The sequence below is a fragment of the Malus sylvestris genome, chromosome 8 (genome assembly GCF_916048215.2).
Source record: "Malus sylvestris chromosome 8, drMalSylv7.2, whole genome shotgun sequence".
NCBI lineage: Eukaryota > Viridiplantae > Streptophyta > Magnoliopsida > Rosales > Rosaceae > Malus > Malus sylvestris.
The window spans coordinates 6,422,273-6,436,172 of NC_062267.1; the positions used below are offsets into that span (position 1 = coordinate 6,422,273).

Sequence of the window (13,900 nt, forward strand, 5' to 3'; positions counted from 1 at the left end):
GTGTTGTGCTTTTTGGGTTTGTGTCATTTTTGTGATGTACTCGATATATTAAAGAGTTATTGAAGATGTAAGGAAACATCAAGAAAGCAATAAATATTTTTTGGTTTTAACCTTATGACATAGAAGAAATAGGGGTTGTCGTGTAACACTCGTTAAGATAAATGGGTAATATGACCCGACCTGAACTCAACCTGTTAATATTAACGGGTGACATGACCCAACCTGATATTAACGCGGTTTTAACGTGTGATCCAACAACAATCCGATTAGGTAAGGTGTTGACCAAAAACAGGACAATCTTTGAGATTTTGGGGGTCCTGTGTGAAATTTATAAAGGGCCCCTTCTTAAGATAGTTTTTGAAAAAAAGTACCCATGCCTCAAAATTTTCTTGCCAAGCTACATGAAACAAATTTTCAGAAGAAGTCCACAAAAATTGCCAATTGCCCGAAATGAGAAGCAAAAATATTTTGATAAAAGCTTTCATGAATAATATCATCATGACTCTCGAAGTCATGTGCAGTAGCAATACCAAACCAAATATGAAGAGTAGTGGGGTCCTGAGCTAAGCCTTGGCTAAACCTTGAAAATGTTAATGCCATAATGCCATAATGCATTTCAAATCCTCATAGCCATTATCCTACTGCAATAATTCTTGCTAAGAATAACACATGACAATATACTGATTCTAGAAAACAATAATTTAAATCAAAACAAACTTAAAACTCATTGAATATATAGCATTATATAAATAACAGAATTGAAAAAAAATCGTTTTTAGGATGTTGTTATTAGCACTTTAAATATCTCATTATACACTCCAAATTTGTATATTTAGAAAGAATTTTTTTTACACTTATAAATGAGATTTTAAAGTGCTAATAAAAGCAATTATTTTTTTAATATATAGCATTATTACATATAAATTTTAGATGAATATTTTTTTGGAGCGCCTTTAAATTAGGAGCCTTGTGCAATTGCACATTTCACTCCCCCTTAATGCCCCATCTGACCAAAAATCTATTACTTTTGTATCATTTCGAATTGGATTAACATATTGTGTAAGAAATTGTCAGTTCTACTTAGATTTAGTAACTAGCAGTCACGCATCATTTAGATAAGTGCTTTGCTAATATCCTGTTATTTAAATAACTTGCTCCTACTCCTCTTCAATAACTGCAAATTAATATTGCATCATGCAATAAGTATGAACAATTTATTATTAGTACGTAATCAAATACGTCAAGGCAGACATGACGTTCGATTTAATCCTTGTCATCCACAAGTTATTGAAAAATGACCCGGAAATTAAATATGCAATTATGGATAAACATCCATAAAAAAACTGCATAAATGATATTTGAATATTTTTTTTTCACTTCTGTGGATTTGCCACACAAACTAACAAAATTATACAATTAACACAAGACTTAAGATGTTAGATCCCATATCGTTCAGGGGAGTGGATCCTTTATGCCTTAAATGTACATGCCCACCTTCATATAGCACGAGGCTTTTTAGGAGCTCATTGGGTTCAGATTCCATAGGAACTCCGAAGTTAAGCGAGATCGCGCGAGACCAATCCCATGATGGGTGACCCATTGGGAAGTTCTTGTGTGAGTTCTTAGAAACAAAACCTTGAAGGCGTGGTCGAGGCCCAAAGTGGACAATATTGTGCTACGGCGAAGGCAAGGCCTGAGATGTGGCGGAGCCTGGGTTGGGATGTGACAATTTGATATCAGAGCCAATCCTTGGCCGGAAGTGTGCCGATGAGGACGTCGGGTCTCTAAGGGGGGTGGATTGTTATATCCCACATTGCCTAATGGAGTGGATCTTCTATGCCTTAAATATATATGCCCACCTCCATATAGCATGAGGCTTTTTGGGAGCTCACTAGCTTGAGATTCCAAAGGAACTCCGAAGTTAAGCGAGATCGCGAAAGAGCAATCTCATGATGGGTGACCCATTGGGAAGTTCTCGTGTGAGTTTCCAGAAACAAAACCGTGAAGGCGTGGTCGGGGCCCAAAGCGGACAATATTGTGCTACGATGAAAGCGGGGCTCGGGATGTGATGGAGCCCGGATCGGGATGTGACATAAGAGCATATCCAAAGAAGATATCAAAATGTTTAAATAAGCATTATCAATATAAAAAAAATAACAATAATATTTTCCAATTGAAAAGTCAAATCATACATGGATTGGTAACCCTCATGCTTGATGCCAAAATTGTCAACAACTTCAATTAAATCTTCTTTTAATTAATTATTAAATGAATTTTATTACTTTTGTCATTGGTTTTTTTATTTTAAAATGTTTAATATGTCAAAGTGTCACATAAACTGCCAAATTTAAAATTTATATTTAAGATAGATGCTCTAAAATCGTTTGACATCTAATTTTCATTCCCAATGTCGTCAAATGCTGGTTATGGGGAGCATTTTTGCTCACCGAAACTTTGGTATATGCTTATTATACACCTAATTATTTGCCACGTGCCCTTTTACTTAACCATGGTTATTTTTTTTTAATTGGAAATAACGTTTAATGTGAAAGTTAACTAGAGTTAGGTATAAGAATATGTGACAAATGATTAGATGTGTAGTGAACATACTCTATGAGTCTATAGTTATGATGGTGAGCAAAAATACACCCGTTATAAGATGAACCTAAAGGCTAAGAACGAGGAACCCGGGTTTCGGATACCTCTAGGCTTGTAAATTGATGAGAAAGTCATGAAAAAGGCTCATGCAAGCTACGTGCTCATATTTGACATATTGTAAGTGGAAACTAGATCCATGTGTTTCTACCAAACTATTTTGTATGAGAATAAATATTTCATCACCAGAGCTATAAATGGGAAGGGGATCGAACTCGTGGTATGCTCACTTAACATGAACTGGAGAAGCAATCATTGGAGAACGAAGGAAGTAAACGAGGAAATAAAATGAACTAGTCTCATGATTTGATTCACAGTTTCGAATATTGCATTACGAATTTCAATGAAAAACACATTTCCTTTTCGCTTTCACATGTATAGTAAACACAAAGAACATTAAGAAATACAATTATTCAAATAAATTAATTTTAATTCTCATTCTATGTAAATAGAAATATCATCGGCACATCTAATACGTACATAAGACAAATATTCTTAACCACTTGTATATCATGCCAAACTTCCAATTAATCTGTGGCACATGGTTAGCGGGCCGAGTGATCCTTCTGGAATACATTGTCTCACTCCCTCGTTTAAGATTTTCACAAATACTTGCGCGTCACTCAGCATTTTATTATTAAAAATGTTTTCATATCAAAAATCTGTAACAACTCAATTTTATATAATATTTTTCTTTCCATTTTATCTTTCTAGATATCCAGTCTGCGGATTTGCAAAAGAATTTTAATACATCATTTATTAGTGTACAAAATGATGTATATATACTTAATGTTTTTTGGACTGTTAAAAATAAAAAATACGTGGTATTTTCTATTAAGCCAAATTAGAAATTAGTATACATGACACTCGCTATTCGAGTACCAAAATATTATCCAAAAATAAATATCAGACGTATATATGTGGCATTATTGCCTTCCTCTCCAAGAAGTCAAATCCACCCCAAAATCCATGTGCGCAGCAGAAGCTTCCATGAGATTTTGCTTTTGTCAAACCATTCATTTGACAAAAAACTCGTCTGGATCTCTCTTCTCAGCTTATCAGAGCAAAAGCAACCCCTTACATATATAATCTCTCCTTTCTTCCACTCAAACCAAATCACCCAATACTCAAATCCCAAAACTCAAGAATCATTTCGTTTTTAGTCTTTAGTTTATTCAGATGTTTAGCCCTTTCAGCTGCGTATTTTTCCAACCGAAAGATGTTCAAGACGAACCCTTTTCAAGTCCTTGCTCCACGCCTAAAAGATCAACAAAGAGAAGCAGCAAGGAAAGCAAGAACCCCTATTCAAGTCGAGGCCTCGACAAGTTCTCTGAACTCTTAGCCGATCTCGAAGACAAACGGCAGAAGATTTATGCGCAAACGCCTCCGCAAGACATATCCCTCGTCCGCTTCATGTTCAAGGACTCGAACGAGGATGCCCCTCCCGTCCCGGTCGTGATCAAGTTGAAGGACAACAAGAAAGAAGATCGCAAAGAGAAAACCAAAACTCAGGTGGTGAAAGAAAAGCATGCAACTAGTAATTCGGATGGCTTGGATAAATTTAACGTCGAGCCCTCCACGCCCACAAAAGAAATATCAGTTCAGCAACAACCAAAGAATTATAAGAAGGTGCGTTCGTCATTAAACTTTAAGGACATGAACTTGGGCATCTGGAGAAGGCCTTCTTACTATTTGCCGGTGGTTGTGGTGTTCATTTTGGTGCTGCTGGCGGTGTTCGGGCGGTCGGTTGCAATTCTGTGCACGTCTATCGGCTGGTACGCATTGCCGACGTTGGAAGAAAGCAATGGCAAGACAAAAAGAGCATCAAAGAAGAAAAATCATGGTAGAAGATTGAGTGACAATAATAATAATAATAATAATCATGGACTATTGTCTTCTCCAAAGAGTAACAACACAGGGGCCGGAAGCACTCCCAGATCACAACAACACGGTCACCAGAAAATTTGGTGACCGCAGCGATGCGATTGACTTGTGAATTTTGTCCTTATATTCCTTGGTTCTTTCTTTCATATTTCCTCTTTTTTTTTTTTTCTCGGTCAAAGATTTGGCTGCCATGTATGTACACAGACAATGTTTTTTTTTTTTGGTCACTGTGCCAACTTGGGTTGAAACCTAAAAATTCAATTCCCATCTTTTGACTTTGTAAATGTAAATTATGATAACTATAAGATTAGTCTAGAGATGTTTGTAAGATGTGAGTAGTGAAATTCGCCTTGTAATACCGTGATATATGTGGTTTTGTTTTGTGTGGTTAAATGTATGTATCGATCTCAAGGAATTTTTGGTTTTATGCTCAAGTTCTTCACTGCAAATTGTTCACGACAAAAGCTAAATCAAAGATCTAGGACTCATTTGGAGCTCGGTCGAGATTGAACTTGTTTTAAATTTCGGACTAATGTCGTAGCCATTTTTCAATGAACTTAAAATACTGAGACTGAACTTACGAGTTACGAAAGTGGATAAAAACCAACATCTTAAGAGGCAAGACTCTAAGATTGGGTTGTAGACTCAATTCCAATCATCTCAAGTCTCAATTGCGATTATGGATAAAATATAAAAGTGTGACGTTAGCTCTATCCTCAAAAAACGATGTTATTCAACAATTCGAGGGATAGGAATAGTCCTTGAAAAATCTGGTCCGCGCGCCGGCCTAATAAACTTCCTAAAAATCAATGTTATTCATTTTTTTTTTTTGCTTACACTAAACCAACAATTTTCACAAAGTGCACAAAACAGATTAGGCCAGAACAACATTCACCATTTCCTAATAACTGATATAACAGAAATATAGTTGGAAGGGTATTATTGTAATTGAGATATATGATTATATAAGAGATTGTATAACTATTATTTCCTTAAGTTCAATTGTATACATTTTCTCTAATCAATCAATACAATCTCTCTTTCTGTCATCTTCATCTTCCTTTGTATCAACTTCATCTTTTACAATGCAGTTAACATGGTATCAGAGCCGGTAGGCTCACGCCATGGATTCTGGATTCTGTGGTTTCTCTTCATAGTAGTTTACATTTTTTTCCCCTAGTTTAGTTTCTTTTCAAATTTTCATTAGATTTTCGGTGCTTCCGTGATTGTTCTTGGGTTGATTTTTCTGCGATTGTTAGGATCGCAATTGTTGCGATTGTTGGGTTGATTGTTGTGGTTTGGAAATTTCTCTACCAAGTCCTCCACCACATCCAAGAACTGAAGCTCTCTGCCACTGTCCATCTTTTGAAGTTCAAGGAGCACGTTTTTCACGAAGCTGGGGGTTGCTGAATTCGAACACCAACTGCTCCGCCGACGCCATATTTGGGTCCCTGTTCGACTGGGCTCCAGTAGCACTGGGGTTATAACCAATCGAGCCCTCCAAACGGTGCTCTCATCTCCATAAACTAGCAGAGACTCGCCATTTCACAGCAGGAAGTTGTCAAAGCTCTCAGCTTTTTGCAATTGCTTTCTCACAGTTCATTCTCAGCTTTTCTGTATATAGAGAGAGAAAGAGTGAAGAAGACAAGTAAGTTGCCATTGGAGACGACAAAGATGAAATCTTGAAGAATGGAAGTGGGTCAAGATTGAAGTTCTTATCAGGTCCTTGATTTCTGGTTTTCACAGTGCACATAATCTGTTTGATTAAATGTTTCAGTAAGAAAATGTTCACTATTTTGTTCATCTTTCTTGTGAAATTTTCTGGGATATTAGTGTGATCTTTGGGATATTTGGATTCAAGATTGGTCATTGCTTCAAGATCAGTATTTGGATTCAAGAATATTGGTCATTGTTGGATTGTGCAATTTGTATGGTGTCAAGTTCTTTCTCTCTCACTAATATGCTGCAGTTTTATTGGGTTTGATTTTTCTGCAACTCTTGATATATTTGGAGAAATGGGTGTGAATTCTTGCATTATTGCATGCACAATTTTGTGGTTGTTTAGATTATGGTTTGTGCCAAAATTAAGAAGTGTGTTTGGGAACTTCTTTCCCTCTCTCATGTAGTCTTCCAAAACTACTCGGGAAAGCCAAGTCAAGAAAAGCAGTTTGATTGCTGCCAAACTTTGTGAAAAGCAAACCACCAGGGTGTGACTTCTCCTTGCGACTGTCAGTTTGAGTGTGAGAACCAATTACCACCACATTATCTGGAAGCTTATCAAGTCTCGCTCTGAATGTGGAAAATGAATCAGAATTTCCTACCAGGGACTTTTCCGCATCTTTCATGAACAAAATGAAAGGGGAACTTCTGCTCTCACTTATTACAGCCTCAAACAATGTGTCGAAATGCCCAGCAAAAGTCTCATGTGAAGGTTAAGTTTTCAGCAAGGTGATATATTTGGAGTTTGGGTGCACAGTTGGTTTTTTGGTGCTCAAGCTATACCACTATAGATTTCCAAGCCTCTTTGGAAGTGAAATGGTCTCTTCTTGGTGTTGTTTGCATATCAGCTCTCTGGGTTCTATATCTTCCACTTTGATCCATGTTCTGTTCTTTGTTGTGGAGAAAATTTCTCAACTTTGTGCAGTCCACATGTTTGAAGAAATGCACAGCTCAAGTTGTTTTGTGAAGTTGGTGAAGACACATGTTTGTCAAGTTGTTTTGTTGTTTTTTGGATGAATTGTCTAAGATAAACTACTGTTTCATTCAGTGATTTGGTTGGATTACAAGATTTCAAGAAAGTGTCATTCTTTCTTGATGGATAAGAAAGTATCACTCTTTCTTTGATTCCATAGAATTTGTCAAGAGTATCATTCTCTTGTTGCTTTAGAATTTGTCAAGAGTGTCATTCTCTTGTTGCCTTAGTATTTGTGTTAAGAGTGTCATTCTCTTGCTACCTAGAAGAATTTATATGTTTTGATTTCTAGATTGTACTTGTGTCTTTCATCATGGCTTCACCAACGGCTAAAGTTGTAGTCTTGCGTGACAATAATGGAGTGAGCAGAGACTATCAGCCTTCATGGGACTACGGTTTAGCTTCAGCAATAGTAAAATGCAGAGAGTTACTTGTTGCATTTGTTCCAGCAAGCTTGTTGTCAGGTTAATCCAAAGTTGGCGTAGTTAAAAGTGCTACAATGTTGGATCGTCAACTTTATTCGAAATGGTTTGAATTCGGTTTCGGTTTTGCGATTAACGATGGCTTCTTCAGACATGTTTAATTTGATTGGAATGACGAGGAGCTTGCAAACATAATATGGGGTGCGGTAGATGAGAGTGATGATCATATTGTGCCATATAACGAGGCAAGTGATGATTATTGCAACGAGAAGGAATGGAAACAAGAATCTCACACCATCAAGCCTACCGAACAGAAGACCCATGGGTCCAAAATTGACTTGCAGGATAGAAAGTTGGAAAGCATTTCTAATTTTGACAAGAGCGAAGAAATTTCTACCTCTGATTTGGAATGGACTCGTGACCTGATTTATCATTATCTAATGTTGCAACAAGTGAACAACATTGCATAGCTGAGGGAATCCAACTTGATAAAGATGGTGAAATTTTTCAAAACTCCAATGAAGGTAAAGAACAAGGTGATCTTGTTGACTACGGATGGGCTAACATTGGAAGTTTTTATGATCTTGACCAGATTTTCAGCAATGATGACGCTATATTTGGCAACATAAGTCTTGGTAATGCTGAAGAGCTATGGTCTTCTAGAGATGCAACTAACAGTCCAATCAAAGCCTTTCCTGTATCTTCAGATTCACGGAGTTTCACATCAGGTGCGGTAACGAATGCTTCTGAGCATTTGGAAATTAAATCAGACTATATCCAGAAAGATGACCAGTCGATCATCCCAGGCTATCTCAAATACCTGGCTAGTTCAAACTTCACTTGGATACCCAAGTTTAGTTTGAGGGGGAGTAATAACTGATATAACAGAAATATAGTTGGAAGGGTATTATTGTAATTGGGATATATGGCTATATAAGGGATTGTATAAGTATTATTTCCTTAAGTTCAATTGTATACATTTTCACTAATCAATCAATACAATCTCTCTGGTTTCTTTCTGTCATCTTCATCTTCCTTTGTACCAACTTCATCTTTTACAATGTAGTTAACATTTCCATCGAGTAGAAACCTCAAAAAACGATGCTTAATTGGTTTCCATGAACTGCAATAAACCTAAAGATGCAAAACCAGATCACGTAGTTTTGATTCGGAATAAAAAAGATCGAAAGTCGATCGGGTGATATCAGTACAAGTTTTGCGCCGGAGGGAACTTTGTCTTGAAGCTTTTTACGGGCTATTTCCCAGCCTTACTCTAGCCAATAATGATGTCCATTGAAACCAACCGTTCTTTCATCACTAATCCAATAATTTCCTTATAGTGCCTTTTATAGGGGGTTAACACCATTCGCTCAAGACTCTGCACATAGTACTGTGGGTGGATAGTGAGGGGAAAAACTCTTAAACTAGTTGTGCAAGGCTTCCATTTTCGACTTGGGATATACGATACTCTAAACAAAGACCAATTTCATGTATACAATGATCAGTTAATATAATTCAAGATAAAAGAGGAAACCAATGCGTATTGGAGTCAAAATATATAGCATGCACAACAATAATGTCTATAAGGCTTCGTTTGTTGTCTAGGATTAGACTTGACAAGTTACTAGATTCAATGTATATTGAAGGAATAGGTGTCGATTTCCAAATTTTATCGTGGAGGGTAGAAAATGAATTAGTTAAGTCATCCCTCTCCCATAAAAATAACATATATGATTGTGAGAAGTTTCTTTCGTGATTAATTCATCTTCTATTTTTAACTTGGACATAACTTAAAAATTGACATCAATTTCTTCCTCAACGTGCAATAATGAATGTCAATTATTCAATCCAATTGGATCACATACACCAAACGAGGCTAAATTTGCTTTCTAAAAGTTATAGTTGTATGATGCGGACAGAGATTCCAGTTGGATCTCACCCCACCAAATCCTAAGGATTCGGAGATCTGGACCGTTGAAGTTTGATCCAACGACTACAAACAGGGGACCTTCTAAAAGTGATAAAAATTGTAGCCGTTAGATCAAATTTCAAAGGTCCAGATCTCCAGATCCTTAGAACTTAGTGGGGGAGATCCGGCTGGGATCTGTCCGTATGATGATTGTGCTAGTTTACTAAAATGACGAATTTTAGAATCACTAGAATTGAAATAAGGCGGTCAATGCACCTTTTTCTGACGACTTTTCTATTTACTTTGGCCAACGGTTTTTTTTTTTTTTGGAAGAACACCATGCCAAAACATGGTGAAAGATTTATTGCAACAACAGAAACTTACAACCAAGGCCCAAAACAGATATACAAAGCAAAACGGGGCCAACCAAACACACCAAAACAAGCTTAACCAAAAGTTGGATCCGAAGAAAACAGAAAACTAGAACACCGCTGCAACCCCCGCTGCAACCACTGCCGCGACCAACGCCCAAATCCCATCTCCCAATCGAGCCGTGCCTTAGCAAACCCAGCAACCAATTCCAATCTTCAGTCCAAACACAGCCACAAATCAACAACAACCTGCAACAAAGATAAAGAAGCGCGTGGAAATCCACGAGCAACACTGCCAACCAAGGTAGACAACAAAGAGAAGGTGGGGGTGTTAGGAACACCTTACTCAGTGCAAGCACCAAATTTGATCTCACCGACTCAACAAGGCGCAGCGCGCAGCGAAACTGGACCAAAGATCGAAAATTAGAGGAAGGAGGATGAGAGATAGCAGTGGGAGGGGAAAAGGGAAAAGTGAACCAGAAAGCAGGGGAAAGAAGCATTGGAGGGGAGAAGAGAGGGGGACGAAAGCAAAAACAGAAGAGCACCCACCGATCTCAGCTGCAACCAGGATCGGCGGCTACAAACGAGAAACGAACGAGAACCACTCACACGAAAGGCTGAGAATTTTTACGTGACACTTTGTCCATTGCCTAAAGTTTTAGGTGACGAAACCCCTTTTAATCCGACAAAAAATTTTCGTCTTGCAAGATTTTTTATTTATTTTAAATTTTTGAACAAATTTATTTATATTTGGTAGTGAAGGTTTGTGTGTACAAGGAAAACAACCAACTAAATTGAAATTCATAAAAACTAAAGATCGATATGAGAAGAAAAATCTACTTTCAAGAATGGAATAGTAGGGTATGAACATTAATAGATTAATTAAATGCTAATTAGTACTGGTTTGGTACTGAGATGTTTTTATAAAAAGTGAGTATAAAAAAATTGAGCTCAAAAAAGTGTTTGGTAAACACTTAAAAACAACTTATTTTCACAGTTTTAAGTGAAAAAAAGCTGAAAACGTGAAGCAGAAAAAATGAACTTATTCTCACAGCACAACAAAAATTAGCATGGAAAAAGTAGAAGAAATGGATAAGAGATATACAAACGTGGATATCTTAAAAAATTATGTTTCTGATCCATTGGTTTAGTGATTCAGAGCATCCCAGATTAAAAGAAAAAGTGGGAGATTTTTTTGAGTTATGAACAAAATTAGGGTTTTAGAATCCTTCGAGATTCAGATTTAGCGAGACGACGTGAGTCTTTTTATTTTTCAGATTTGGTATTTAGTCAAAAATGAAAAGTAAAATAAAGTAAATACCAAATTAACATAAATCTGTTTCAGCAAAATCTCACTTAAATGTATGCACATATTCTTTTTTATTTATTAATAGAACGATATTTATTGATACCAAACTTAGTAACAAGTTTTGGAAGAGAACATCGTGCAAACATTGAGAGGGTCCTCAAACCACACTAAAGAACTCCCAACTGAGAGCCAAACTTAGCTATCGTTACAAAGAAGAGGAATATAAGTAACACTAATTTCCTGCACTTGTGAGGCTATGCAATCACACATCCTCCAAGATCAAACCTGGGGAGGGGGTTTAAGATTTGAGTTTGAAGCAAAAATAAAACTAGGCGTTTTGTCCAGGATCTTACCACCACTCATACGCATATACCAATATGACTTGGTAATTAGAAGTGACTTGGAAATGGGCTTGATTACTCAAAATATTAATTGAGGGTCCATCATTAATTGATCAAAATATGGACCTTGTGCCTTGTGGGGGCCAATTGGGCTCTAATGACTTGTAAAACATTAATCTAAGGTTTTTTATATTTTATTATATATAGAGAGAGAGAGAGAGAGAGAGAGAGAGAGAGAGAGGGAATACACATGGTGTCCTTCTCTTTAAAAGAAAAATGTTATGAATATCACATTGGTGTACCATCTAATGTGATCAGTGATGTGTACATGCTACATTTAATAAAATCTTATTGTATGTTGATTGTGTACATCACTTGTCATATGATATGATATAACAATGTGGTATAAATATGTAGTTTTCCTATTAAGAGCATCTCCAATGAGAGCCTCTACTTAGAGACTCCCACCACCAATTTTTAAGGACTCATTTAGGGACTTTAAAGAAATATTCGAGTCCCTAAAAAAATATTATTTGCAATGGGAAGTCCTTATAGTATAATTCCTAAATGTAAGGACTAAAATATAAAAATCATTTTTCATTGTTGATATATTTTGGCCATCGATAAAAACCAATAAGCTATCTCAACCATTGATTTTTCAAGAGTTTAAAAAAAAAAAAAAAAAAAAAAAAAAACTGTAGCAGAACCAAGTTGTCAATCCCTGTCCAAAAAAGTGTTTCCAACTATTAATTAGGCTAACAAGGTCCTCGTCAAATAATACTTCTTGCAGTAATATTTTTTTGTCTCTCCAACAGCAATGTTTATGTCTCCTGCTGGTAAGCAAGTTGATTTATTCCCTCTAGTGCTTGTTAGTTCATGAATATATCTAAGGTTTGACGCATACGGTTTGGTGGTTAAAAGCACGCATGGTGGTTAAATTATTCTTCTGGGTTCATGAACTAGCTTCAACTTTTATATGGTCCGCTGTCCAAACCGGACTAAAAAGTTTGGTTGATAAATTAATTAATTGGACAGGAAAGCTAGAAACCTCCTTATCTGACCATTCTCATTCTTTTTTCGTCTCTTTTTCTCATTTTACAATATTATGCGATGATCTAAATTATCTATTTATTAAGTCACCAGTTCAATATCAATTCTACTAAAATCAACTAAATATTAAATAGTTTAGCCATCAAACGGTTATCAAATAAGTAAATGAAGCATGCTATACTATTAAATACTGAATTTCTGACAACGTTAGAGTTAATTTTTATAGGTTGAACTAGAAATTATACAGTTATGATCATCACGAAGACATTGTAGAATGAGAATAGAAAAGAAAAAATTAGTTATTTAAATACTAGAAGATCAAGAAGAAAAATGATCTTGGCAACGAAAAAAACGATAAAGGCGTTGCCTGAAAAAATTACATATAATAAGTATATATACTAAGTCGTGCTGTTTTTTATTCACGATCCGACCATTTTGAGCTGATAATGTAAATAGAACGATTTTCAATAATTGTAAGAAGGAGATCATAAATACATTATAAATTCAGTGGAAGAATGCATGGATGTGTACGCGTCTGACCAGAAAACATAATCATCAAAATAAACTAAAGAAAACATATCCCTGTAAAATATTATTTTCGTTAATTAGCAGAATGTTTGCTTTGCTTAAAGCTAAGGACCTCAGCAAATATGTGCAGAGAATATTGTTTCTTTACAGTTTGTTTTGGTTTCACCAAAAGAAATGAACTGATTCGAGCAGCCACGCAGCCTACCTTTTGAATTCTAACTTAAACCTGGTCATCGTTCCTTAATTGTTAAAGTTTTATTAAAAGTTGTAATCTGGAGTTTTTTTTTTTCTTTTGAAAAGGAGAAAAATTATTTTTAAAAAATGTCTGCGGATCTTTAAATCATATATGCGTTAAAGAGAAAAAGCTAATAAAAACGTGTTAAATGACAATGTAGATTCGTGTATGGCTGTTTATGGCAAAAGCTTCCTTCTTTTTGCATGTGTATTATTCAAGTTTTTGCTTCTGAATGTTCAGGTCTTTGTCAAAGTGGAATATTAGTGAATATATTACCAAAAATATAAATATTAGTGAATATTGGAATGAAACTTTGCTGGCCCAGGCAAGGTCCTAGATGAGAGATTTAGCTAAGTAAGAATATAATTAGAAAAAACGATGATTTTTTTTGTTCTATAGAAGGGAGGTTTGAATAAAATATTACGTTATATATTTTTATTGAAAATCATATGACATGATTGTTGATAATTTTTTTAAAAAGAGGATCAGCTGGGGGCTTACCAT

The 13,900-nt window shown here is 35.9% G+C and overlaps 1 protein-coding gene across 1 annotated transcript; it reads left to right on the forward strand.

Moving 5' to 3' along the window:
• Nucleotides 1-3,631: 3,631 nt before the first annotated feature.
• Nucleotides 3,632-4,862, forward strand: LOC126632639 (uncharacterized). The gene has a single exon (XM_050303084.1). The coding sequence runs from the start codon at nucleotides 3,835-3,837 to the stop codon at nucleotides 4,624-4,626; it is 792 nt and encodes a 263-aa protein (XP_050159041.1). The 5' UTR covers nucleotides 3,632-3,834; the 3' UTR covers nucleotides 4,627-4,862.
• The last annotated feature ends 9,038 nt before the right edge of the window (nucleotides 4,863-13,900 follow it).